This window comes from Nansenia antarctica, assembly GCF_963989245.1.
Source record: "Nansenia antarctica genome assembly, chromosome: 4".
Lineage (NCBI taxonomy): Eukaryota > Metazoa > Chordata > Actinopteri > Argentiniformes > Microstomatidae > Nansenia > Nansenia antarctica.
This window is the reverse complement of record NC_137689.1, coordinates 18,714,705-18,741,323: the sequence shown is the minus strand read 5'-3', so window position 1 is coordinate 18,741,323 and position 26,619 is coordinate 18,714,705. Positions and strand designations below refer to the sequence as shown.

The 26,619-nt window shown below is 44.3% G+C and overlaps 4 protein-coding genes across 6 annotated transcripts; all 4 read left to right on the top strand.

Moving 5' to 3' along the window:
* Positions 1-1,868: 1,868 nt before the first annotated feature.
* tmem88a (transmembrane protein 88 a) lies at positions 1,869-4,296 on the top strand (the record flags this gene model as incomplete). 2 transcript variants are annotated; one of them, XM_080528002.1, is made up of 4 exons in its annotated part: positions 1,869-2,104; positions 2,201-2,306; positions 3,450-3,823; positions 4,012-4,296. In XM_080528002.1, exons 3-4 carry the CDS (start codon positions 3,455-3,457, stop codon positions 4,294-4,296), a joined length of 654 nt encoding a protein of 217 aa, XP_080384128.1. In that variant the 5' UTR covers positions 1,869-2,104; positions 2,201-2,306; positions 3,450-3,454. The 2 variants fall into 2 exon arrangements, with proteins under 2 accessions (XP_080384128.1, XP_080384129.1); XM_080528003.1 differs by lacking the exons at positions 1,869-2,104; positions 2,201-2,306 and adding an exon at positions 3,229-3,359.
* A 1,590-nt stretch (positions 4,297-5,886) lies between these two features.
* LOC308156560 (E3 ubiquitin-protein ligase TRIM16-like) lies at positions 5,887-9,948 on the top strand (the record flags this gene model as incomplete). The annotated part of the gene is made up of 6 exons (XM_080529928.1): positions 5,887-6,468; positions 7,135-7,230; positions 7,388-7,621; positions 7,792-7,951; positions 8,270-8,329; positions 8,485-9,948. 6 exons carry the CDS (start codon positions 5,887-5,889, stop codon positions 9,012-9,014), a joined length of 1,662 nt encoding a protein of 553 aa, XP_080386054.1. The 3' UTR covers positions 9,015-9,948.
* Positions 9,949-10,662: 714 nt separating this feature from the next.
* LOC308155780 (uncharacterized protein) lies at positions 10,663-24,084 on the top strand (the record flags this gene model as incomplete). The annotated part of the gene is made up of 12 exons (XM_080529153.1): positions 10,663-11,238; positions 11,847-11,942; positions 12,142-12,375; positions 12,552-12,711; positions 13,026-13,085; positions 13,241-13,759; positions 20,157-20,746; positions 22,215-22,310; positions 22,462-22,695; positions 22,870-23,029; positions 23,337-23,396; positions 23,552-24,084. 12 exons carry the CDS (start codon positions 10,663-10,665, stop codon positions 24,082-24,084), a joined length of 3,318 nt encoding a protein of 1,105 aa, XP_080385279.1.
* LOC308156559 (tripartite motif-containing protein 16-like) lies at positions 15,452-19,448 on the top strand (the record flags this gene model as incomplete). Of its 2 annotated transcripts, XR_013937421.1 has the most annotated exons (7): positions 15,452-16,027; positions 16,636-16,731; positions 16,927-17,160; positions 17,331-17,490; positions 17,805-17,864; positions 18,020-18,917; positions 18,948-19,448. XR_013937421.1 is itself a non-coding variant. In XM_080529927.1 (6 exons), 6 exons carry the CDS (start codon positions 15,452-15,454, stop codon positions 18,550-18,552), a joined length of 1,659 nt encoding a protein of 552 aa, XP_080386053.1. In that variant the 3' UTR covers positions 18,553-19,448. The 2 variants fall into 2 exon arrangements, 1 of the variants encoding a protein (XP_080386053.1); XM_080529927.1 differs by having other exon boundaries at positions 18,020-19,448.
* Positions 24,085-26,619: the final 2,535 nt, after the last annotated feature.

Genomic DNA, 26,619 nt, shown 5'->3' with positions numbered 1-26,619 from the left:
CTCTCTCTCTTTCTCTCTCTCTCTCTCTCTCTCTCTCTCTCTTTCTCTCTCTCTCTCTCTCTCTCTCTTTCTCTCTCTCTCTCTCTCTCTCTCTCTCTCTCTTTCTCTCTCTCTCTCTCTCTCTCTTTCTCTCTCTCTCTCTCTCTCTCTCTCTCTTTCTCTCTCTCTCTCTCTCTCTCTCTCTTTCTCTCTCTCTCTCTCTCTCTCTCTTTCTCTCTCTCTCTCTCTCTCTCTCTCTCTCTCTTTCTCTCTCTCTCTCTCTCTCTCTCTCTCTCTCTCTAAGCCAGCTGAATGTTGCTTATGTCTATTTTCTGCTGTTGGGGGCATGGGAATACAACAACCCTTCTTTTATGCGGATGCGGGGACACCTCATTCTAGACTTACGGACAGAGCAGCGGATATCCTTGTTCCAAGGACAGGAAGACTGCCCTTCCTCCTCAGCAAGCAAGCCCCTAGACCTCTCAACATACATAAACACACACACACACACACACACACATACACACACATACACACACACACTCACTCTTCCACACACACACACACACACACACACACACACACACACACACACTCCTATCCAATAGCATCAACCATGGTTAAAAGCAGCCGCACATTATATCAAGGAAAGTACCCATCTTCATTAGTCTTCCTGACCTCTCAGGGTTTTGCTTTCTACAGCATGTTCTCTTACTCCCTGTCACACTGTTAATCACCACCCCTCTTCTCCTCAGCCCCCTCTGTCACTCAATCACCCACTGCCCCCACCCCTCTCTCTCCAGAGAAAACTCATATCTACCCTCAGAAGAAATAAGCAAACAAACAAACATACCCAGACTGGAATGAAAAAAGGGAAAAGACATTAAAATACTAATGTTCACTCTTTGAACTGAAACCCCCACTGGTCTCTTATCAGACCAGTGATCCCCTCGTTCTCTGGCCACATCACTCATTTCTCTCTATGCCCCCCCCCCCCACCCCTCCCCACACACCCCACCCCCACCCGCTCCACATTTCCTCTTTGTTTTTACGAACGTGGTGTTCTGTTTTTCATCAAGAGGGCAAGTACCAGTCCAATTTCATTCTTGACCCTAAAACAACAGTGTCTTGGATGACCCAGTCACTGCCCTTTAATACCTTCTCCAGAGCTTATTAATTCCTGGGTTCTGTTTTTTGTCCTGCGTTCTGCGTGCAAGTGCTATGGTAAGCTCTGGACAGCATGTTCACTCTGCTATCATCTGGATTTATCTCATTTGGACAGAGACATTTGATGGATACAGTTAGTATGATGTAAGGATCTGTGTTATGTAAGAAGCTAGGCCAACAGTGTTAGAAACATGTTCTGTATAGCACACACATCTGAATACTTAACAATAACACCCTTACAGAACACGTTTAGCCGTTAATTCCATTGCATTGGCAGTTCACTATATATTTACTATTTACCAAGAACAAAATATCAAATGTCAAAGGTTCAGTAGATGTCCCTACTGCCCCCCCCCATACAACACATTGTCCAGCACTTTTTATATCCTGTTTATATCCTCTTTTGTTTGGAGAAACTGTACTATTATCCACACACTTCCCACCATAATACAGTGTCTATTGAAGTAAAGAAAGTAGTGGTCATTAGTTCTGGGGGTGGCTGCTGGAGTCTGGGCAACACTCAACCCTGACTCCTCTAATCTATCCAAATAAACACTCTCCTCCCCTCGCCCTCCCCCTCACTCCCCACTGGGTTCGGGGGTTATCAGAGTAATCCCCCCTGTGTGCCCCCCGCCCTTCCCAAATACCATCACCAGTCTCTAACACACCCCAGCTGCCTCTCTGTACCCACCAGCACCACACAGGAGAGAGGAGACACACACATACACACTCACACATACACACTTACACTCAGATCTGACTGGAGTAAAAGAGAGGAAACAGCACAGCAGGAAAAGGAAAAGCCAGAGCCAACAGGAAAGCAGAATTTGCCTTCACTGCGCAGAACTCACTATTTCACACACAGCGAAGAGGTGAGAGAGAGCGGCTTCAACTCAAGGATCTGCAGACACAGAGCGTCAAGAAAACACCTGAAGAATTATCCACTGAAACTTTACCGGTAACGCAAGGAAACATTTCAGAACAACATCGGTCTAGATATTCACCATCATCATATAAAATCACCGTTGACCTTAAAGTCTGGATTTTTACACAGAGGAGTCCTACGTCGAGAAGACTGACGTCTAACATCTGAGTGAGGTCGTATCCTCATCATCGAACTGCTGAAGTGTTCAGAGGAGGAGAGAGATCAGCAGCACTGAGTGAGTTAACACAGGTCATCATTACTGTTAGTGAGCTCAGATGAGAGTATCTTATCTTGATTTATGTGGAGACTATGTGGGAGAGTCCAACTCTTTATATCAAAGTAGTTTTCATCACCCTTCATCTTCACTGAGAGGTGAAGCCTGCTATCCTCCTGTTAATACTAACCAATACCAATAGTTACCAACTCAGTGGCTATGCAGTTAGACTGTCCGCCTTGAGATTGGGAGGTTGTGAGTCAGATCCCCGGCTGAGTCATACCAAAGACAAAAAAACGAAAAATGGTACCTGACGCCTCCCTGCTTGGCACTCAGCATTAAGGGCTGGATTATGTCCTGCGACATACCAGTGTCATGTCTAGGGGGTGTATTTGTACATCAAGCCGACATACCAGTGTCATGTCTAGGGGGTGTATTTGTACCTCAAGCCGCCTCACGCTATGGAAACAAGAGATAGGCTCCTGCCCTAAGGGCTGTTAGGCTCGAGAACCATTGGTTCTCACGGCTACTTTTCTTCTTCATACCAATAGTCATGGTATGCTATGAGAACTCAAGTCTTTTTCCCACCATCAATACAAACTGATCAAGGGGGTAAATGTGAAGTATTATAATTATGATGTATTATAATGACAGGTAAAATCCAATGCAAAAACAGCTTGTTGACAGTACAAATTTGTGGTTTAGATTTTCTTTAGGGGAGTGTGGGGGTGTGTGTGTGGGCCCCACTGTGGGTGGGGGCTGTTCCTGGCGCATTGTTCTGAGTCTGTAGTCATCCAGGAGGTTGGGGGTGGGGCCAAGGGGAGTCCATTTCCTCCTGCCCAGCGTTGCGTAGTTATCTGTGTTTACTTTCCGCACCTCTCACCACTGTACTTTAGAAAATCTGCTCTCACATTAATGGAACAACATGAGTCTTTTTCCCTCTAATCTGAAAAAGACGGCATGCCAAACTCAGTGTATCAAGGAGGTTCAAGTTCAGCCTGACAGCCAGACAGGCCTGACGGGAAGTGGCAAGGCCAGGCCCAAAACACCACCACCAAACTCACCGCAATGATGGTGACAATAACACTGTGTGATTACACACGCCATTAATAAATATACGTGAATTAACAAGTTATATCAATCATTTTGTGTTTGGCGCCATAGGGAAGATGAGTCTGCCCCGGAACGGAACCCTGGAGAAAAGTGTATCCCAGCAGCCCCACTCTGATGACATGTCACATCTGGAGTCTCACCTCCACAACGCCAGCTCCTTGAACTCTGTGGTGGCGGGGTCGCCTACAGCAGGGTCAGGGGTCGTTGTGCCGCCCCCATACTCAGTTGGGGGCAGTGCGGCAGGGGGGGCAGAAGCCCCTCTGGAGCTGAGGGGCTCTCTGGACTGCTGGGCGTGTTCCGTACTGGTGTCAGCACAGAACCTGATCATCGCTGTGGTCAACGCCGGGCTAGCCAGCATCGTGTTCGGCGCCATCCTCACTCCTGCACTCGTCATGGTCGTGTTTGGCTTCCTGTGCCATTCCACGGTAACACTGTCATTCAGGAAGGAAGTGTGTCTGTGTGTGTGTGTGTGTGTGAGAGAGAGAGAGAGAGAGTTGATAAATATAGAGGAGGGGAGGATGTTTGTGTGTGTGTGTGTGTGTGTGTGTGTGTGTGTGTGTGCACCAGTGTAGGTAGACTATTGACCCCTTCCTCTACTTCCTCTCCTCCCTAGGTGCGGCCCCATGGGACGTCCTTGTACTGTTCAGACCTGCTGGATGACGGGGGCTGTGTGGCTCTGTTGGTGGTGGGCTTCCTGCTGGTCACCCCTCTACTGGTCCTGGCCCTGGCCGCCTACTGCCGCCTGGCCCGTCACCTCCAGCTGGGCCTCTGCTTCATCCCGTATAGCCGTGCCGTCTACAAGAACCTGCCAGCTTCACGTCACCGCAGTCTGGGGGGGGGCTGCTGCGGCCAACAGGGGGGCTCGGAGAGAGAGGGCAAAGGCAGTGTGTGGGTGTGAGGAGGGAGGGTTTGTAGGAGGGGGGGGGGGGGGGGGGGGCGTTGGAATGTGAACAGGGTGTATGAGAAAGGGGGTAGGGAAAGTTGAGGTCTGGAGATGTCTACGGACACCTTTGAGTATCTATGTTTGTGATCTTGGTTAGGGGTGGTCTCTGGAGTTTGGACTGGAAAGATACAATACACTGGTTCTTCTACAGAAAGGGAGGAAATGTGTTGCCTTAAAATATAGCTTTGCTACATGAAGTACTATCAAACATCACTGTAACATACACTGTAATTCATTGTCACATTATATGTTTGTTTTTTATATTCAATCCTGCTGTACTTTTGATACTATGTTTTGAATAAAAGTGTCCCCATTGAACTACAGAAAGAACTTTGGGTTCAAGAATAGATACTGAAAAAAGTATGCACTCCCTGCAATATACGTTTTTTTTTTTAAATAAAAGCTAAATGGCATATGTGACACGGTATGATTAAAAGGTCTGCATGTCAGGAATTGTGAAACCGAGTAATCGTGCAATCAAGCAAAACAAGCAATGAAGAACCCACTCAATATAATAAGCAACAGTTTTACATTCACTAAATGCCTACAATTTGTTAGCAAACTTGCGTGGGGGGTAGTATTCATATTTGTATGGGGGCAAACATACTATTCACAGGACTGTGGTCTGTTGACACATCTTCTCCTTGTTTTTGGGTAAGTGTAAGGCGGCATTTACACCGCCAGGTAGAAGTGACACAATTCAGATGGTTTGCTCACATGTGGCACAGATTGGGTATGTAACATGTACATGTAAGCAGTAAATAGGCACATTGAAGTTACATGCATTGTTTACTAAGCTGTGTATATGTTTACTAGGCAAACGTATTCGTTTGTTAAATATGTTAGCCGCTTTCTCTTATGATCAATGTGGTTTATTCCTTAAGTGTCATTAGTTTAGTGCGACCATGTGTGGAATGGATGTTGCATCATTTCTCCATCACCATTGTAGGACAAAGTGCAACGGAATCTCTTCCTGACGATGTGAATGGAAGCTGGACCACTGCATTTATTTAGGAGCGACTACGGAGACACGCTGAGCCTGAAAACCATTCATCTTAGCCCTGACCATAACCGAACCGTAATCACTTTTTACCCAAATCGGAAATCCAACTTCGGTTGCAGACCCAGCCTGCAGTACAGAGGACACTGAGAGGCATCCCTGAGCTGCGCTGACGAACTGCTCCCTGCTCTACTCTGTAGTAAGCTCTGAGGTAGCTGTATAACTGCGCCATCTAGTGGCTACAGCTGGTAATTTAACTCCATCTCACTTTAACACAATCTTTGAGGAAGTACATAGTTGTATCCAGTGGGGATCATTAGGGGAACCCTGGTGGCTGCAGAGGGAAGTTGAATGAGTATTTCAATATGTCAACTAGAACATGAACACTGTTGGTCTCTGTCCAACACCACTCCCTCTACACAGCTATTGGGCCACAGAACCAGGAAGTGTTCCCGCCCACAAAGCACTAAATATTTCTAGAGAAACGAAACTTATCACTGATACTCTGTCCTGACGCTGTTCCGTCTGGTAGTGTGTGCAGCAAAATGGCAGAGAGCATGGACTCCTTCAGTTGTCCGATCTGTCTGGATCTACTGAAGAATCCGGTGGCTATTCCCTGTGGACACAGCTACTGTATGGGCTGTATTAAGGGCTGCTGGGATCGGGATGATCAGAAGGGGGTCTACAGCTGCCCCATGTGCAAGGAAAGATTCATTCCAAGGCCTGTTCTGAGGAAAAACACGATGTTGGCTGAATTAGTGGAGAAACTGAAGAAGACAGGACTCCAAGCTGCTCCTCCGAGTCCTGCTCACTGTGATGCTGGACCTGGAGATGTGGCGTGTGATGTCTGCACTGGGAGAAAGCAGAAAGCCCTGAAGTCCTGTCTGGTTTGTCTGGTCTCTTACTGTGAGACTCACCTCCAGCCTCACTATGAGTTTCCTGCCTTTAAGAAGCACAAGCTGGTCGAAGCCTCCACACAGCTGCAGGAGAAGATCTGCTCTCATCATGACAAACTGCTGGAGGTTTTCTGTCGTACTGATCAGCAGTGTATCTGTTATCTGTGTACAATGGATGAACACAAAGGCCATGATACAGTCTCAGCTGCAGCAGAAAGGACTGAGAAACAGGTAAGAACCAGAGCTACTCGTTTGATAAAGGTAGAACTGACTGTGGCTTCCCACCTGCAGCTGTCTATGAATGAATGATTGACAGAAAGGAGAGAAACTTCATGTTAGAAATGAAAGAGAGGCGAGATTGTGATTTTAGAAGCTCCTAATGGCTGTAGAAAAGTTATATTCATATACAGTTGTGAACACACACACTAAGATAGAAAGTCCACCACTATTTACATGTTTTTTAAACAAATTAATCCTTTATTGGGCTGGCGTGGAGCTGAAAGTCCATGTCCGTGTCTCTGACACTAAAGTGAGTTAATGATTGAAATAATCATTTGACCAGGATTTTATGATCAGATCATTTTACTGTAATCTCAAAATTCTGCAAATTGTTTTTTTTTTAAGTAAAACATTGCCTTAATGTACAGTACATGTATTCCATGTGAGTTACAAATTCCATGATATATTTAAATGAGTATTAATCACAAAAGTAAAATTATTGTTACGTTTTTTCATCTGCGATTCTTTTAGGCATATTATTGGTGATGTGCACCAATGCCGAATGTCAGTATATATATATATATATATATATATATATATATATATATATATATATATATATATTTAATATCTGTATATATAATATAATCTGGCATTTATATCACTATTTGTCCACAGAGGCAGCTGGGGATGAGTCAGCAGAAGGTCCAGCAGAGAGTCCAGGAGAGAGAGAAGGAACTGAAGGAGATCCAACAGGCTGTGGAGTCTCTCACAGTGAGTATTGACCAGAGGAGACACTCCTCCAGTCAGCCATTCTCCACTAACTATTATTTTTATTTAACTTTTATTTATGCAATCCCACTGTGTGTGTGTGTGTGTGTGTGTGTGTGTGTGTGTGTGTGTGTGTGTGTGTGTGTGTGTGTTCTAACAGCGCTCTGCACAGGCAGCAGTGGAGGACAGTGAGAGGATCTTTACTGAGCTGATCCTCTCCATTGAGAGAAGACGCGCTGAGGTTAAGCAGCTGATCAGAGCCCAGCAGAAGGCAGCAGTGAGTCAGGCTGAAGGACTCCTGGAGCGACTGAAGCAGGAGATCGCTGAGCTGAGGAGGAGAGAAACTGAGCTGGGGCAGCTTTCACACACAGAGGACCACATCCATTTCCTCCAGGTAACTACACTGACCCTCCATCTGGAATACTGAAACGACCTTACTGTCCAATTATTCATTTATTCTCTTTCTCTCTCTCTCTCTCTCTCTCTCTCTCTCTCTCTCTCTCTCTCTCTCTCTCTCTCTCTCTCTCTCTCTCTCTCTCTCTTTCTCTCTCTCTCTCTCTCCAGAGTTATGTCTCTCTCTCCAGTCCCAGTGTATCTTCAGACATACCCAGCCTCACCATCCATCCTCTTCAGTACTTTGGAGATGTGACTGAGGCTGTGTCTAAGCTGAGAGAGAAACTAGAGGACATCCTTAAGGGGGAGTGGCCTAAGATCTCAACTATAGGTGGGCTAACACTCTGTCTAGTCCCTTTATATAGGCAACTTTAGAACACAGTCCTAATCATCTCTTTGTAAACAGTACAGCAGTGGAGGCTGGTGGAGGTAGAAATTGGAGGATGGGCTCATTGTAATGCATGGAATGTAATGAGTAATGTTAAGCATTTGACACCATTCCTCATTCCATGCATTACAATGAGCCTGTCCTCCGATTTCTACCTCCTCCAGCCTCCCCTGCAGTACATGTACTGTATGTGTAATATTATATGATGTGAATGTTCTCTTTCTCTCTCTCTCTGAATGTGTTTGTGTGTCTGTTCTGTAGTTGATGCAGTGGATGTATTACTGCCACCAGAGCCCAAGACCAGAGCCCAGTTCTTAGGATGTGAGTCTCTTTATTCAGAAATCTCCACTGATAATCTCTACAAACCATGAGATAGAACTAGAGAGCTCTAGGAGAGGGAGAGACTCATCAAAGACAGGTTAGATATCTGACTTCCATTATTTCTCTGATTTGGTTTCTGCTCTTCTCTCTTCCAGATTCCTGTCAGCTCACACTGGACCCAAACACAATGTTCCACTACCTCTCTCTGTCTGAGGGGAACAGAAAGGTGACACGTATGACACAAGCCCAGTCATATCCTGGTCATCCAGAGAGATTCACTAACCAGTATCAGGTGCTGTGTAGAGAGGGACTGTCTGGACGCTCTTACTGGGAGGTTGAGAGGAGTGGTAGTCCTGGTGCTGCAGCAGTCTCATATAAAGACATCAGCAGGTCAGGTGGTGACAGTAAATTTGGATGCAATAACAAGTCCTGGAGGTTAGGCTGCAAGAGTGGTGCTTATAGTTTATATCACAATAGTGTTGAGACTAAAGTATCAGGCCCTCAGGCTTCCAGACTAGGAGTGTACCTGGATCACAGGGCAGGTACTCTGTCCTTCTACAGCGTCTCCTCTGACACAATGACCCTCCTCCACAGAGTCCAGACCACATTCATTCAGCCCCTCTATCCTGGGTTTGGGCCAGGTTGGGACAACAATAGTAGTGTTGAGCTGTGTCAGCTGGAGTAGAGGTCTCCATTAGAGTGGTGCTTTATCATAACCTATTATTCTGTAGAAACATCTTTCTCTGTGATTTAGTCTTCAGAGTTGTATCATTATATCATCACATATTCAATATAACATTCCAGAAATAATGTATGTTTAGATTAGTGCCTTGGTTCATATATTAGTGTTGATTCCAACTATTCTGTTGGACATCTGTCGTGGCAGAAGCCTTTTCTGACACTGAAATGTTGTTTATAGTTTATGCTCTAGAAAATGTATGTTGATTAATGCTTCCCATGTGAAATCTCCATGCTATGATAGTGTTCCCATGGTCGATGTCTCCCTGTCAGTCCACATGTAAATGTTCCTTCTGTACTGATCACAGGTTATGAATGTGTTTCTGTACTGATCACAGGTTATGAATGTGTTTCTGTACTGATCACAGGTTATGAATGTGTTTCTGTACTGATCACAGGTTATGAATGTGTTTCTGTACTGATCACAGGTTATGAATGTGTTTCTGTGTCTACGGGGTAAGTGGTGCATAGACGACCACAGGTTTGTTTACGGCATTGGAGAGGTGTACTATCCTAGTCCTCTACCGTTCCTGTAGGATGAAAACTAATTGGACTGATTGTTTTATTGATAAATTTGATTGATTTCAGAATTCCAATGTCATGATCGGCCACTGAATTATCACATGTTATAGACAACATAAACTATGAAAGCAAATGTTTACTTGTGTGTAATAGAAGGTGCAATGGCTGTTGTTAGTAAGCTGTTGAACACTTCATGGCTGTATAAAACCCAGTTCTACACCAGCAGAGAAATGGTTGTTGTAACCCTCAAATGTAACCTCACACATTCAAACGACTGTTTTTACTTGAATTTGAATGATTGTAGAATGCCTCTGCGTTTTGAATCTTTTTTTCTAATGTCAAAAACTTCTCTGCCCAAATAAAAAACGATGTCTATCTTTATGATCAGTGTGGTTTATGTCTAAAGTGTCATTAGTTTAGTGCGACCATGTGTGGAATGGATGTTGCATAATTTCTCCATCACCATTGTAGGACAAAGTGCAACGGAATCTCTTCCTGACGATGTGAATGGAAGCTGGACCACTGCATTTATTTAGGAGCGACTACTACGGAGACTCGCTGAACCTGAAAACCATTCATCTCAGCCCTGACCATAACCGAACCGTAACCACTTTTTTACCCAAATCGGAAATCCAACTTCGGTTGCAGACCCAGCCTGCAGTACAGAGGACAGAGAGGCATCCCTGAGCTGCGCTGACGAACTGCTCCCTGCTCTACTCTGTAGTAAGCTCTGAGGTAGCTGTATAACTGCGCCATCTAGTGGCTACAGCTGGTAATTTAACTCCATCTCACATTAACACAATCTTTGAGGAAGTACATAGTTGTATCCAGTGGGGATCATTAGGGGAACCCTGGTGGCTGCAGAGGGAAGTTGAATGAGTATTTCAATACGTCAACTCTAACATGAACACTGTTCTTGGTCTCTGTCCAACACCACTCCCTCTACACAGCGATTGGGCCACAGAACCAGGAAGTGTTCCCGCCCACAAAGCACTAACTATTTCTAGAGAAACGAAACTTATCACTGATACTCTGTCCTGACGCTGTTCTGTCTGGCAGTGTTTGCAGCAAAAATGGCAGAGGGCATGGACTCCTTCAGTTGTCCGATCTGTCTGGATCTACTGAAGAATCCGGTAACTATTCCCTGTGGACACAGCTACTGTATGGGCTGTATTAAGGGCTGCTGGGATCAGGATGATCAGAAGGGGGTCTACAGCTGCCCCATGTGCAAGGAAAGCTTCATTCCAAGGCCTGTTCTGAGGAAAAACACGATGTTGGCTGAATTAGTGGAGAAACTGAAGAAGACAGGACTCCAACCTGCTCCTCCTGCTCACTGTGATGCTGGACCTGGAGATGTGGCGTGTGATGTCTGTACTGGGAGAAAGCAGAAAGCCCTCAAGTCCTGTCTGGTTTGTCTGGTCTCTTACTGTGAGACTCACCTCCAGCCTCACTATGAGTTTCCTGCCTTTAAGAAGCACAAGCTGGTCGAAGCCTCCACACAGCTGCAGGAGAAGATCTGCTCTCATCATGACAAACTGCTGGAGGTTTTCTGTCGTACTGATCAGCAGTGTATCTGTGTGCTGTGTGTCATGGATGAACACAAAGGCCATGATACAGTCTCAGCTGCAGCAGAAAGGACTGAGAAACAGGTAAGAACCAGAGCTACTCGTTTGATAAAGGTAGAACTGACTGTGTCTTCCCACCTGCAGCTGTTTATGAATGAATGATTGACAGAAAGGAGAGAAACTTCATGTTAGAAATGAAAGAGAGGCGAGATTGTGATTTTAGAAGCTCCTAATGGCTGTAGAAAAGTTATATTCATATACAGTTGTGAACACACACACTAAGATAGAAAGTCCACCACTATTTACATGTTTTTTAAACAAATTGTTCATCCTTTATTGGGCTGGCGTGGAGCTGAAAGTCCATGTCCGTGTCTCTGACACTAAAGTGAGTTAATGATTGAAATAATCATTTGACCAGGATTTTATGATCAGATAATTTCTGCATTTTTTAAAAAATGAAGTAAAACATTGCCATAATGTACAGTACATGTATTCCATATGAGTTACAAATGTCATGATATATTTAAATGAATATTAATCACAAAAGTAAAATTATTGTTAGGTTTTTTCATCTGCAATTCTTTTCGGCATATTATTGGTGATGTGCACCAATGCCGAATGTCAGTATATATATACTGTATATATGATATCATATAATATAATCTGGCATTTATATCACTATTTGTCCACAGAGGCAGCTGGGGATGAGTCAGCAGAAGGTCCAGCAGAGAGTCCAGGAGAGAGAGAAGGAACTGAAGGAGATCCAACAGGCTGTGGAGTCTCTCACAGTGAGTATTGACCAGAGGAGACACACCATTACTGCTCTCCTTCAGTCAGCCATTCTCCACTTATTATTATTTTTATTTAACTTTTATTTATGCAATCCCACTGTGTGTGTGTGTGTGTGTGTGTGTGTGACTGTGTGTGACTGTGTGTGTGTGTGTGTGTGTGTGTGTGTGTGTGTGTGTGTGTGTGTGTGTCTAACAGCGCTCTGCACAGGCAGCAGTGGAGGACAGTGAGAGGATCTTTACTGAGCTGATCCTCTCCATTGAGAGAAGACGCTCTGAGGTGACGGACCTGATCAGAGCCCAGCAGAAGGCAGCTGTGAGTCAGGCTGAAGGACTCCTGGAGCGACTGAAGCAGGAGATCGCTGAGCTGAGGAGGAGAGACACTGAGCTGGGGCAGCTTTCACACACAGAGGACCACATCCATTTCCTCCAGGTAACGACACTGACCCTCCATCTGGAATACTGAAAGGAGCTTACTGTTCAATTATTCATTTATTCTCTTTCTCTCTCCCTCTCCCTCTCTCTCTCCCTTTCTCTCTCTCTCTCTCTCTCTCTCTCTCTCTCTCTCTCTCTCTCTCTCTCTCTCTCTCTCTCTCTCTCTCTCTCCAGAGTTATGTCTCTCTCTCCAGTCCCAGTGTATCTTCAGACATACCCAGCATCACCATCCATCCTCTTCAGTACTTTGGAGATGTGACTGAGGCTGTGTCTAAGCTGAGAGAGAAACTAGAGGACATCCTTAAGGGGGAGTGGCCTAAGATCTCAACTATAGGTGGGCTAAAACTCTGTCTAGTCCCTTTTATATAGGCAACTTTAGAACACAGTCCTAATCATCTCTTTGTAAACAGTACAGTAGTGGAGGCTGGTGGAGGTAGAAATTGGAGGATGGGCTCATTGTAATGCATGGAATGTAATGAGTAATGTTAAGCATTTGACACCATTCCTCATTCAATGCATTACAATGAGCCTGTCCTCCAATTTCTTCCTCCTCCAGCCTCCCCTGCAGTACATGTACTGTATGTGTAATATGATATGATGTGAATGTTCTCTTTCTCTCTCTCTCTGAATGTGTTTGTGTGTCTGTAGTTGATGCAGTGGATGTATTCCTATCACCAGAGCCCAAGACCAGAGCCCAGTTCTTAGGATGTGAGTCTCTTTATTCAGAAATCTCCACTGATAATCTCTACAAACCATGAGATAGAACTAGAGAGCTCTAGGAGAGGGAGAGACTCATCAAAGACAGGTTAGATATCTGACTTCCATTATTTCTCTGATTTGGTTTCTGCTCTTCTCTCTTCCAGATTCCTGTCAGCTCACACTGGACCCAAACACATCAAACACATACCTCTCTCTGTCTGAGGGGAACAGAAAGGTGACAGTTATGGAACATGCCCAGTCATATCCTGGTCATCCAGAGAGATTCACTGACCAGTATCAGGTGCTGTGTAGAGAGGGACTGTCTGGACGCTCTTACTGGGAGGTTGAGAGGAGTGGTAGTCAATGTGCTGCAGCAGTCTCATATAAAGACATCAGCAGGTCAGGTGGTGACAGTCAATTTGGATCCAATAACAAGTCCTGGATGTTATTCTACCATAGTAGTGGTTATAGTTTCTATCACAATAGTGTTGAGACTAAAGTATCAGGCCCTCAGGCTTCCAGACTAGGAGTGTACCTGGATTACAGGGCAGGTACTCTGTCCTTCTACAGCGTCTCCTCTGACACAATGACCCTCCTCCACAGAGTCCAGACCACATTCATTCAACCCCTCTATCCTGGGTTTGGGCTCTATTGGGGTAACTATGGCGACAGTGCTGAGCTGTGTCAGCTGGAGTAGAGGTCTCCATTAGAGTGGTGCTTTATCATAACCTATTATTCTGTAGAATAATATCTGATTTAGTCTTCAGAGTTGTATCATTATATCATCATCACATATTCAATATAACGTACTCTGTTCCAGAAATAATGTATGTTTAGATTAGTGCCTTGGTTCATATATTAGTGTTGATTCCAACTATTCTGTTGGACATCTGTCGTGGCAGAAGCCTTTTCTGACACTTAAATGTTGTTTATAGTTTATGCTCTAGAAAATGTATGTTGATTAATGCTTCCCATGTGAAATCTCCATGCTATGATAGTGTTCCCATGGTCGATGTCTCCCTGTCAGTCCACATGTAAATGTTCCTTCTGTACTGATCACTGGTTATGAATGTGTTTCTGTACTGATCACAGGTTATGAATGTGTTTCTGTACTGATCACTGGTTATGAATGTGTTTCTGTACTGATCACAGGTTATGAATGTGTTTCTGTACTGATCACTGGTTATGAATGTGTTTCTGTACTGATCACAGGTTATGAATGTGTTTCTGTGTCTACGGGGTAAGTGGTGCATAGACGACCACAGGTTTGTTTACGGCATTGGAGAGGTGTACTATCCTAGTCCTCTACCGTTCCTGTAGGATGAAAACTAATTGGAATGATTGATTCATTGATAAATTTGATTGATTTCAGAATTCCAATGTCATGATTGGCCACTGAATTATCACATGTTATAGACAACATAAACTATGAAAGCAAATGTTTACTTGTGTGTAATAGAAGGTGCAATGGCTGTTGTTAGTAAGCTGTTGAACACTTCATGGCTGTATAAAATCCAGTTCTACACCAGCAGAGAAATGGTTGTAACCCTCAAATGTAACCTCACACATTCAAACGACTGTTTTTACTTGAATTTGAATGATTGTAGAATGCCTCTGCGTTTTGAATCTTTTTTTCTAATGTCAAAAACTTCTCTGCCCAAATAAAAACGATTTCTATCTTTATGATCAGTGTGGTTTATGTCTAATGTTTCATTAGTTTAGTGCGACCATGTGTGGAATGGATGTTGCATCATTTCTCCATCACCATTGTAGGACAAAGTGCAACGGAATCTCTTCCTGACGATGTGAATGGAAGCTGGACCACTGCATTTATTTAGGAGCGACTACTACGGAGACTCGCTGAGCCTGAAAACCATTCATCTTAGCCCTGACCATAACCGAACCGTAACCACTTTTTTACCCAAATCGGAAATCCAACTTCGGTTGCAGACCCAGCCTGCAGTACAGAGGACAGAGAGGCATCCCTGAGCTGCGCTGACGAACTGCTCCCTGCTCTACTCTGTAGTAAGCTATGAGGTAGCTGTATAACTGCGCCATCTAGTGGCTACAGCTGGTAATTTAACTCCATCTCACTTTAACACTATCTTTGAGGAAGTACATAGTTGTATCCAGTGGGGATCATTAGGGGAACCCTGGTGGCTGCAGAGGGAAGTTGAATGAGTATTTCAATACGTCAACGAGAACATGAACACTGTTCTTGGTCTCTGTCCAACACCACTCCCTCTACACAGCGATTGGGCCACAGAACCAGGAAGTGTTCCCGCCCACAAAGCACTAACTATTTCTAGAGAAACGAAACTTATCACTGATACTCTGTCCTGACGCTGTTCTGTCTGGCAGTGTTTGCAGCAAAAATGGCAGAGGGCATGGACTCCTTCAGTTGTCCGATCTGTCTGGATCTACTGAAGAATCCGGTAACTATTCCCTGTGGACACAGCTACTGTATGGGCTGTATTAAGGGCTGCTGGGATCAGGATGATCAGAAGGGGGTCTACAGCTGCCCCATGTGCAAGGAAAGCTTCATTCCAAGGCCTGTTCTGAGGAAAAACACGATGTTGGCTGAATTAGTGGAGAAACTGAAGAAGACAGGACTCCAACCTGCTCCTCCTGCTCACTGTGATGCTGGACCTGGAGATGTGGCGTGTGATGTCTGTACTGGGAGAAAGCAGAAAGCCCTCAAGTCCTGTCTGGTTTGTCTGGTCTCTTACTGTGAGACTCACCTCCAGCCTCACTATGAGTTTCCTGCCTTTAAGAAGCACAAGCTGGTCGAAGCCTCCACACAGCTGCAGGAGAAGATCTGCTCTCATCATGACAAACTGCTGGAGGTTTTCTGTCGTACTGATCAGCAGTGTATCTGTGTGCTGTGTGTCATGGATGAACACAAAGGCCATGATACAGTCTCAGCTGCAGCAGAAAGGACTGAGAAACAGGTAAGAACCAGAGCTACTCGTTTGATAAAGGTAGAACTGACTGTGTCTTCCCACCTGCAGCTGTTTATGAATGAATGATTGACAGAAAGGAGAGAAACTTCATGTTAGAAATGAAAGAGAGGCGAGATTGTGATTTTAGAAGCTCCTAATGGCTGTAGAAAAGTTATATTCATATACAGTTGTGAACACACACACTAAGATAGAAAGTCCACCACTATTTACATGTTTTTTAAACAAATTGTTCATCCTTTATTGGGCTGGCGTGGAGCTGAAAGTCCATGTCCGTGTCTCTGACACTAAAGTGAGTTAATGATTGAAATAATCATTTGACCAGGATTTTATGATCAGATAATTTCTGCATTTTTTAAAAAATGAAGTAAAACATTGCCATAATGTACAGTACATGTATTCCATATGAGTTACAAATGTCATGATATATTTAAATGAATATTAATCACAAAAGTAAAATTATTGTTAGGTTTTTTCATCTGCAATTCTTTTCGGCATATTATTGGTGATGTGCACCAATGCCGAATGTCAGTATATATATACTGTATATATGATATCATATAATATAATCTGGCATTTATATCACTATTTGTCCACAGAGGCAGCTGGGGATGAGTCAGCAGAAGGTCCAGCAGAGAGTCCAGGAGAGAGAGAAGGAACTGAAGGAGATCCAACAGGCTGTGGAGTCTCTCACAGTGAGTATTGACCAGAGGAGACACACCATTACTGCTCTCCTTCAGTCAGCCATTCTCCACTTATTATTATTTTTATTTAACTTTTATTTATGCAATCCCACTGTGTGTGTGTGTGTGTGTGTGTGTGACTGTGTGTGACTGTGTGTGTGTGTGTGTGTGTGTGTGTGTGTGTGTGTGTGTGTGTGTGTCTAACAGCGCTCTGCACAGGCAGCAGTGGAGGACAGTGAGAGGATCTTTACTGAGCTGATCCTCTCCATTGAGAGAAGACGCTCTGAGGTGACGGACCTGATCAGAGCCCAGCAGAAGGCAGCTGTGAGTCAGGCTGAAGGACTCCTGGAGCGACTGAAGCAGGAGATCGCTGAGCTGAGGAGGAGAGACACTGAGCTGGGGCAGCTTTCACACACAGAGGACCACATCCATTTCCTCCAGGTAACGACACTGACCCTCCATCTGGAATACTGAAAGGAGCTTACTGTTCAATTATTCATTTATTCTCTTTCTCTCTCCCTCTCCCTCTCTCTCTCCCTTTCTCTCTCTCTCTCTCTCTCTCTCTCTCTCTCTCTCTCTCTCTCTCTCTCTCTCTCTCTCTCTCTCTCCAGAGTTATGTCTCTCTCTCCAGTCCCAGTGTATCTTCAGACATACCCAGCATCACCATCCATCCTCTTCAGTACTTTGGAGATGTGACTGAGGCTGTGTCTAAGCTGAGAGAGAAACTAGAGGACATCCTTAAGGGGGAGTGGCCTAAGATCTCAACTATAGGTGGGCTAAAACTCTGTCTAGTCCCTTTTATATAGGCAACTTTAGAACACAGTCCTAATCATCTCTTTGTAAACAGTACAGTAGTGGAGGCTGGTGGAGGTAGAAATTGGAGGATGGGCTCATTGTAATGCATGGAATGTAATGAGTAATGTTAAGCATTTGACACCATTCCTCATTCAATGCATTACAATGAGCCTGTCCTCCAATTTCTTCCTCCTCCAGCCTCCCCTGCAGTACATGTACTGTATGTGTAATATGATATGATGTGAATGTTCTCTTTCTCTCTCTCTCTGAATGTGTTTGTGTGTCTGTAGTTGATGCAGTGGATGTATTCCTATCACCAGAGCCCAAGACCAGAGCCCAGTTCTTAGGATGTGAGTCTCTTTATTCAGAAATCTCCACTGATAATCTCTACAAACCATGAGATAGAACTAGAGAGCTCTAGGAGAGGGAGAGACTCATCAAAGACAGGTTAGATATCTGACTTCCATTATTTCTCTGATTTGGTTTCTGCTCTTCTCTCTTCCAGATTCCTGTCAGCTCACACTGGACCCAAACACATCAAACACATACCTCTCTCTGTCTGAGGGGAACAGAAAGGTGACAGTTATGGAACATGCCCAGTCATATCCTGGTCATCCAGAGAGATTCACTGACCAGTATCAGGTGCTGTGTAGAGAGGGACTGTCTGGACGCTCTTACTGGGAGGTTGAGAGGAGTGGTAGTCAATGTGCTGCAGCAGTCTCATATAAAGACATCAGCAGGTCAGGTGGTGACAGTCAATTTGGATCCAATAACAAGTCCTGGATGTTATTCTACCATAGTAGTGGTTATAGTTTCTATCACAATAGTGTTGAGACTAAAGTATCAGGCCCTCAGGCTTCCAGACTAGGAGTGTACCTGGATTACAGGGCAGGTACTCTGTCCTTCTACAGCGTCTCCTCTGACACAATGACCCTCCTCCACAGAGTCCAGACCACATTCATTCAACCCCTCTATCCTGGGTTTGGGCTCTATTGGGGTAACTATGGCGACAGTGCTGAGCTGTGTCAGCTGGAGTAGAGGTCTCCATTAGAGTGGTGCTTTATCATAACCTATTATTCTGTAGAATAATATCTGATTTAGTCTTCAGAGTTGTATCATTATATCATCATCACATATTCAATATAACGTACTCTGTTCCAGAAATAATGTATGTTTAGATTAGTGCCTTGGTTCATATATTAGTGTTGATTCCAACTATTCTGTTGGACATCTGTCGTGGCAGAAGCCTTTTCTGACACTTAAATGTTGTTTATAGTTTATGCTCTAGAAAATGTATGTTGATTAATGCTTCCCATGTGAAATCTCCATGCTATGATAGTGTTCCCATGGTCGATGTCTCCCTGTCAGTCCACATGTAAATGTTCCTTCTGTACTGATCACTGGTTATGAATGTGTTTCTGTACTGATCACAGGTTATGAATGTGTTTCTGTACTGATCACTGGTTATGAATGTGTTTCTGTACTGATCACAGGTTATGAATGTGTTTCTGTGTCTACGGGGTAAGTGGTGCATAGACGACCACAGGTTTGTTTACGGCATTGGAGAGGTGTACTATCCTAGTCCTCTACCGTTCCTGTAGGATGAAAACTAATTGGAATGATTGATTCATTGATAAATTTGATTGATTTCAGAATTCCAATGTCATGATTGGCCACTGAATTATCACATGTTATAGACAACATAAACTATGAAAGCAAATGTTTACTTGTGTGTAATAGAAGGTGCAATGGCTGTTGTTAGTAAGCTGTTGAACACTTCATGGCTGTATAAAATCCAGTTCTACACCAGCAGAGAAATGGTTGTAACCCTCAAATGTAACCTCACACATTCAAACGACTGTTTTTACTTGAATTTGAATGATTGTAGAATGCCTCTGCGTTTTGAATCTTTTTTTCTAATGTCAAAAACTTCTCTGCCCAAATAAAAACGATTTCTATCTTTATGATCAGTGTGGTTTATGTCTAATGTTTCATTAGTTTAGTGCGACCATGTGTGGAATGGATGTTGCATCATTTCTCCATCACCATTGTAGGACAAAGTGCAACGGAATCTCTTCCTGACGATGTGAATGGAAGCTGGACCACTGCATTTATTTAGGAGCGACTACTACGGAGACTCGCTGAGCCTGAAAACCATTCATCTTAGCCCTGACCATAACCGAACCGTAACCACTTTTTTACCCAAATCGGAAATCCAACTTCGGTTGCAGACCCAGCCTGCAGTACAGAGGACAGAGAGGCATCCCTGAGCTGCGCTGACGAACTGCTCCCTGCTCTACTCTGTAGTAAGCTATGAGGTAGCTGTATAACTGCGCCATCTAGTGGCTACAGCTGGTAATTTAACTCCATCTCACTTTAACACTATCTTTGAGGAAGTACATAGTTGTATCCAGTGGGGATCATTAGGGGAACCCTGGTGGCTGCAGAGGGAAGTTGAATGAGTATTTCAATACGTCAACGAGAACATGAACACTGTTCTTGGTCTCTGTCCAACACCACTCCCTCTACACAGCGATTGGGCCACAGAACCAGGAAGTGTTCCCGCCCACAAAGCACTAACTATTTCTAGAGAAACGAAACTTATCACTGATACTCTGTCCTGACGCTGTTCTGTCTGGCAGTGTTTGCAGCAAAAATGGCAGAGGGCATGGACTCCTTCAGTTGTCCGATCTGTCTGGATCTACTGAAGAATCCGGTAACTATTCCCTGTGGACACAGCTACTGTATGGGCTGTATTAAGGGCTGCTGGGATCAGGATGATCAGAAGGGGGTCTACAGCTGCCCCATGTGCAAGGAAAGCTTCATTCCAAGGCCTGTTCTGAGGAAAAACACGATGTTGGCTGAATTAGTGGAGAAACTGAAGAAGACAGGACTCCAACCTGCTCCTCCTGCTCACTGTGATGCTGGACCTGGAGATGTGGCGTGTGATGTATGTACTGGGAGAAAGCAGAAAGCCCTCAAGTCCTGTCTGGTTTGTCTGGTCTCTTACTGTGAGACTCACCTCCAGCCTCACTATGAGTTTCCTGCCTTTAAGAAGCACAAGCTGGTCGAAGCCTCCACACAGCTGCAGGAGAAGATCTGCTCTCATCATGACAAACTGCTGGAGGTTTTCTGTCGTACTGATCAGCAGTGTATCTGTGTGCTGTGTGTCATGGATGAACACAAAGGCCATGATACAGTCTCAGCTGCAGCAGAAAGGACTGAGAAACAGGTAAGAACCAGAGCTACTCGTTTGATAAAGGTAGAACTGACTGTGTCTTCCCACCTGCAGCTGTTTATGAATGAATGATTGACAGAAAGGAGAGAAACTTCATGTTATAAATGAAAGAATGAAAGAATGAATGAATGAATGGTCTTTATTGTCATTGATATAGTACAGGTACCATACAACGAAATTTGGGAGGGGGGGCTCCCCTGGTGCTAGGAAAAAAAATACTAAAAACAAGAAGGGAAAAAGAGCTGGTTTACATAAATAAAGGCTATGTACACTATCCACTATACTATACAAATAAAACACTGTGCTGTACTCTATGCTATGCTATAAATATCCTAACATTTCCTATCTCTGAACCTTATGTACCCGAGGGTTGTCATATTGCACATAGTATTATTGCACATTCATTTAAAGTGTCGCAGTTTGCAGGTTTGAAATGTTCACAGTTGTGTTTCAGTATTGCACTTGATTACAATCTAGTAGCTGCCATCAAATTGTCTAGATTGTCCAGGGCCTAGAACCTAGGTCTTTGCTGTGTTCAGGAGAGGAGAGATTGTGATTTTAGAAGCTCCTAATGGCTGTAGAAAAGTTATATTCATATACAGTTGTGAACACATACACTAAGATAGAAAATCCACCACTATTTACATGTTTTTAAAACAAATTCATCCTTTATTGGGCTGGTGTGGAGCTGAAAGTCCATTTCCATGACACTAAAGTGAGTTAATGATTGAAATAATCATTTGACTAGGATTTTATGATCAGATCATTTTACTGTAATCTCTATATTCTGCAAAAAAAGAAGAAAATTAAGTAAAACATTGCCTTAATGTACAGTACATGTATTCCATGTGAGTTACAAATTCCATGATATATTTAAATGAGTATTAATCACAAAAGTAAAATTATTGTTAAGTTTTTTCATCTGCGATTCTTTTAGGCATATTATTGGTGATGTGCACCAATGCCGAATGTCAGTATATATATATATATATATATATATATATATATATATATATATATATATATATATATACTGTATATATGAATGAATGAATGAATGAATGAATGGTCTTTATTGTCATTGATATAGTACAGGTACCAAACAACGAAATTTGGGAGGGGGGGCTCCCCTGGTGCTAGGAAAGAAAACAACTAAAAAACAAGAAGGGAAAGGAGCTGGTTTACATAAATAAAGGCTATGTACACTATCCACTATACTATACTATACAAATAAAACACTGTGCTGTACTCTATGCTATGCTATACCTATTCTAACATTTCCTATTCTCTGCAACCTTATGTACCCTAGGGTTGTCATATTGCACATAGTGTTATTGCACATTCATTTAAAGTGTCGCAGTTTGCAGGCTTGAAATGTACACATTTGTGCCTCAGCACTACACCTACACATATATGATATCATATAATATAATCTGGCATTTATATCACTATTTGTCCACAGAGGCAGCTGGGGATGAGTCAGCAGAAGGTCCAGCAGAGACTCCAGGAGAGACAGAAGGAACTGAAGGAGATCCAACAGGCTGTGGAGTCTCTCACAGTGAGTATTGACCAGAGGAGACACACCATTACTGCTCTCCTCCAGTCAGCCATTCTCCACTTATTATTATTTTTATTTAACTTGTATTTATGCAATCCCACTGTGTGTGTGTGTGTGTGTGTGTGTGTGTGTGTGTGTGTGTGTCTAACAGCGCTCTGCACAGGCAGCAGTGGAGGACAGTGAGAGGATCTTTACTGAGCTGATCCTCTCCATTGAGAGAAGGCGCTCTGAGGTTAAGCAGCTGATCAGAGCCCAGCAGAAGGCAGCAGTGAGTCAGGCTGAAGGACTCCTGGAGCGACTGAAGCAGGAGATCGCTGAGCTGAGGAGGAGAGACACTGAGCTGGGGCAGCTTTCACACACAGAGGACCACATCCATTTCCTCCAGGTAACTACACTGACCCTCCATCTGGAATACTGAAAGGAGCTTACTGTTCAATTATTCATTTATTCTCTTTCTCTCTCTCTCTCTCTCTCTCTCTCTCTCTCTCTCTCTCTCTCTCCCTCTCTCTCTCTCTCCCCCTCTCTCTCTCTCTCTCTTTCTCTCTCTCTCTCTCTCCAGAGTTATGTCTCTCTCTCCAGTCCCAGTGTATCTTCAGACATACCCAGCCTCACCATCCATCCTCTTCAGTACTTTGGAGATGTGACTGAGGCTGTGTCTAAGCTGAGAGAGAAACTAGAGGACATCCTTAAGGGGGAGTGGCCTAAGATCTCAACTATAGGTAGGCTAAAACTGTCTAGTCCCTTTATATAGGCAACTTTAGAACACAGTCCTAATCATCTCTTTGTATACAGTACAGCAGTGAAGGCTGGTGGAGGTAGAAATTGGAGGATGGGCTCATTGTAATGCATGGAATGTAATGAGTAATGTTAAGCATTTGACACCATTCCTCATTCAATGCATTACAATGAGCCTGTCCTCCAATTTCTTCCTCCTCCAGCCTCCCCTGCAGTACATGTACTGTATGTGTAATATGATGTATTGTGAATGTTCTCTTTCTCTCTCTGAATGTGTTTGTGTGTCTGTAGTTGATGCAGTGGATGTATTACTGCCACCAGAGCCCAAGACCAGAGCCCAGTTCTTAGGATGTGAGTCTCTTTCTCCAGAAATCTCCACTGATAATCTCTACAAACCATGAGATAGAACTAGAGAGCTCTAGGAGAGGGAGAGACTCATCAAAGACAGGTTAGATATCTGACTTCCATTATTTCTCTGATTTGGTTTCTGCTCTTCTCTCTCCCAGATTCCTGTCAGCTCACACTGGACCCAAACACAGCGTTCCGCTGCTTCTCTCTGTCTGAGGGGAACAGAAAGGTGACACGTATGACACAAGCCCAGTCATATCCTGTTCATCCAGAGAGATTCACTGACTATTATCAGGTGCTGTGTAGAGAGGGACTGTCTGGACGCTCTTACTGGGAGGTTGAGAGGAGTGGTAGTCAATGTGCTGCAGCAGTCTCATATAAAGACATCAGCAGGTCAGGTGGTGGCAGTATATTTGGATGCAATAACAAGTCCTGGAGGTTAGACTGCAAGAGTGGTGCTTATAGTTTATATCACAATAGTGTTGAGACTAAAGTATCAGGCCCTCAGGCTTCCAGACTAGGAGTGTACCTGGATTACAGGGCAGGTACTCTGTCCTTCTACAGCGTCTCCTCTGACACAATGACCCTCCTCCACAGAGTCCAGACCACATTTACTCAGCCCCTCTATCTTGGGATTGGGTTCTATTGGTATAACAATGGCGACAGTGCTGAGCTGTGTCAGCTGGAGTAGAGGTCTCCATTAGAGTGGTGCTTTATCATAACCTATTATTCTGTAGAATAATATCTGATTTAGTCTTCAGAGTTGTATCATTATATCATCATCACATATTCAATATAACGTACTCTGTTCCAGAAATGATGTATGTTTAGATTAGTGCCTTGGTTCATATATTAGTGTTGATTCCAACTATTCTGTTGGACATCTGTCGTGGCAGAAGCCTTTTCTGACACTTAAATGTTGTTTATAGTTTATGCTCTAGAAAATGTATGTTGATTATTGCTTCCCATGTGAAATCTCTCATGCTATGATAGTGTTCCCATGGTCGATGTCTCCCTGTCAGTCCACATGTAAATGTTCCTTCTGTACTGATCACTGGTTATGAATGTGTTTCTGTACTGATCACAGGTTATGAATGTGTTTCTGTACTGATCACAGGTTATGAATGTGTTTCTGTACTGATCACAGGTTATGAATGTGTTTCTGTGTCTACGGGGTAAGTGGCGCATAGACGACCACAGGTTTGTTTACGGCATTGGAGAGGTGTACTATCCTAGTCCTCTACCTTTCCTGTAGGATGAAAACTAATTGGACTGATTGATTTATTGATAAATTTGATTGATTTCAGAATTCCAATGTCATGATCGGCCACTGAATTATCACATGTTATAGACAACATAAACTATGAAAGCAAATGTTTACTTGTGTGTAATAGAAGGTGCAATGGCTGTTGTTAGTAAGCTGTTGAACACTTCATGGCTGTATAAAATCCAGTTCTACACCAGCAGAGAAATGGTTGTAACCCTCAAATGTAACCTCACACATTCAAACGACTGTTTTTACTTGAATTTGAATGATTGTAGAATGCCTCTGCGTTTTGAATCTTTTTTTCTAATGTCAAAAACTTCTCTGCCCAAATAAAAACGATTTCTATCTTTATGATCAGTGTGGTTTGTCTAATGTTTCATTCGTTTAGTGCGACCATGTGTGGAATGGATGTTGCATAATTTGTCCATCACCATTGTAGGTCAAACTGCAACGGAATGAATCTCTTCCTGACGATGTGAATGGAAGCTGGACCACTGCATTTATTTAAGAGCGACTACGGAGACACGCTGAACCTGAAAACCATTCATCTTAGCCCTGACCATAACCGAACCGTAACCACTTTTTTACCCACATCGGAAATCCAACTTCGGTTGCAGACCCAGCCTGCAGTACAGAGGACAGAGAGGCATCCCTGAGCTGCGCTGACGAACTGCTCCCTGCTCTACTCTGTAGTACCCAAGTTCTATCAGCATGTGAAATGTGCAACAAGAGGAGAAAAAACACTGGACAAGGTATACACCAACATCAAACGTGCTTACAAGGCTAGTCCGCTAGCTCATCTAGGCATGTCTGACCATGTGTCAATCCTCCTGATCCCTGCATACACTACCATGGGGAAAAGTGCTCCCATCACCACTAAGACTGTCAGAACCTGGCCAGAAGGGTCCGCTCCACTGCAGATCTGCCTAAATGACACCCTATGGCAGGAATATGAGCATGAGGACCTGGAACAGTACAAGTCGTCGGTTCTGAACCACATAGTGAACTGCAGTCACCGTGGACAAACGGGTCCGGGTCTACCCCAACACGAAGCCATGGATGACTGGGAAGGTCCAAAAACTGCTCAAGGAGAGGGACAACGCCTTCTCAAAGAAGGGCACACTGCTGTACAGCACCACCAGGGCTAACCTAAAGCGCGGCATCCGGGAGGCCAAGGCAGACCACAGAGAGAAGATTGAGGAATGCCTCCTGAGCAACGACTCCAGGCGGATGTGGCAGGGGGTTCAGCAGATGACAAACTTCAGAGCCAACAGGCTCACAGCCGCAGAGGACGACCCCCTGCTGGCGGGAAAGCTGAACACCTTCTACGCCCGGTTCGACGAGGGGCGAACGGAGGTAACCGCAACACAAACACCACTCTCTCCAGCTCTCAGCAGCCTCACCCTCACAGAGCATGAAGTGAGACGCGTACTGAAGGCGGTGGACCCCAGGAAAGCCTTGGGGCCGGATGGCGTCCTGGGACGGGTGCTGAGAGACTGCGCCGACCAGGTGGCCGGGGTTTTCACCAACATCTTTAACCAGTCCCTGTCCCAGGCCACCATCCCACCCTGCCTGAAAACCTCAACTATCATCCCAGTCCCGAAGAAAAGCACGGTGAGCTGCCTAAACAACTACCGCCCGGTGGCACTCACACCAATCATCATGAAGTGCTTCGAGAAACTAGTCCGGGCCCACATACTCACACGCCTCCCGCCCAACCTGGATCCATACCAGTTCGCCTACAGAGCCCACAGGTCCACAGAGGACGCCATCGCGACGACTCTCCACGCCACTCTATCCCACCTGGAGAGGGGAAACAGCTACGCGAGACTGCTCTTCGTGGACTTCAGCTCCGCCTTCAACACCATCCTTCCAGACAGGCTAGTGACCAAACTACTAGACCTGGGTCTATCACACTCTATATGTGCGTGGATCAAGGACTTCCTGACCGACCGCCCC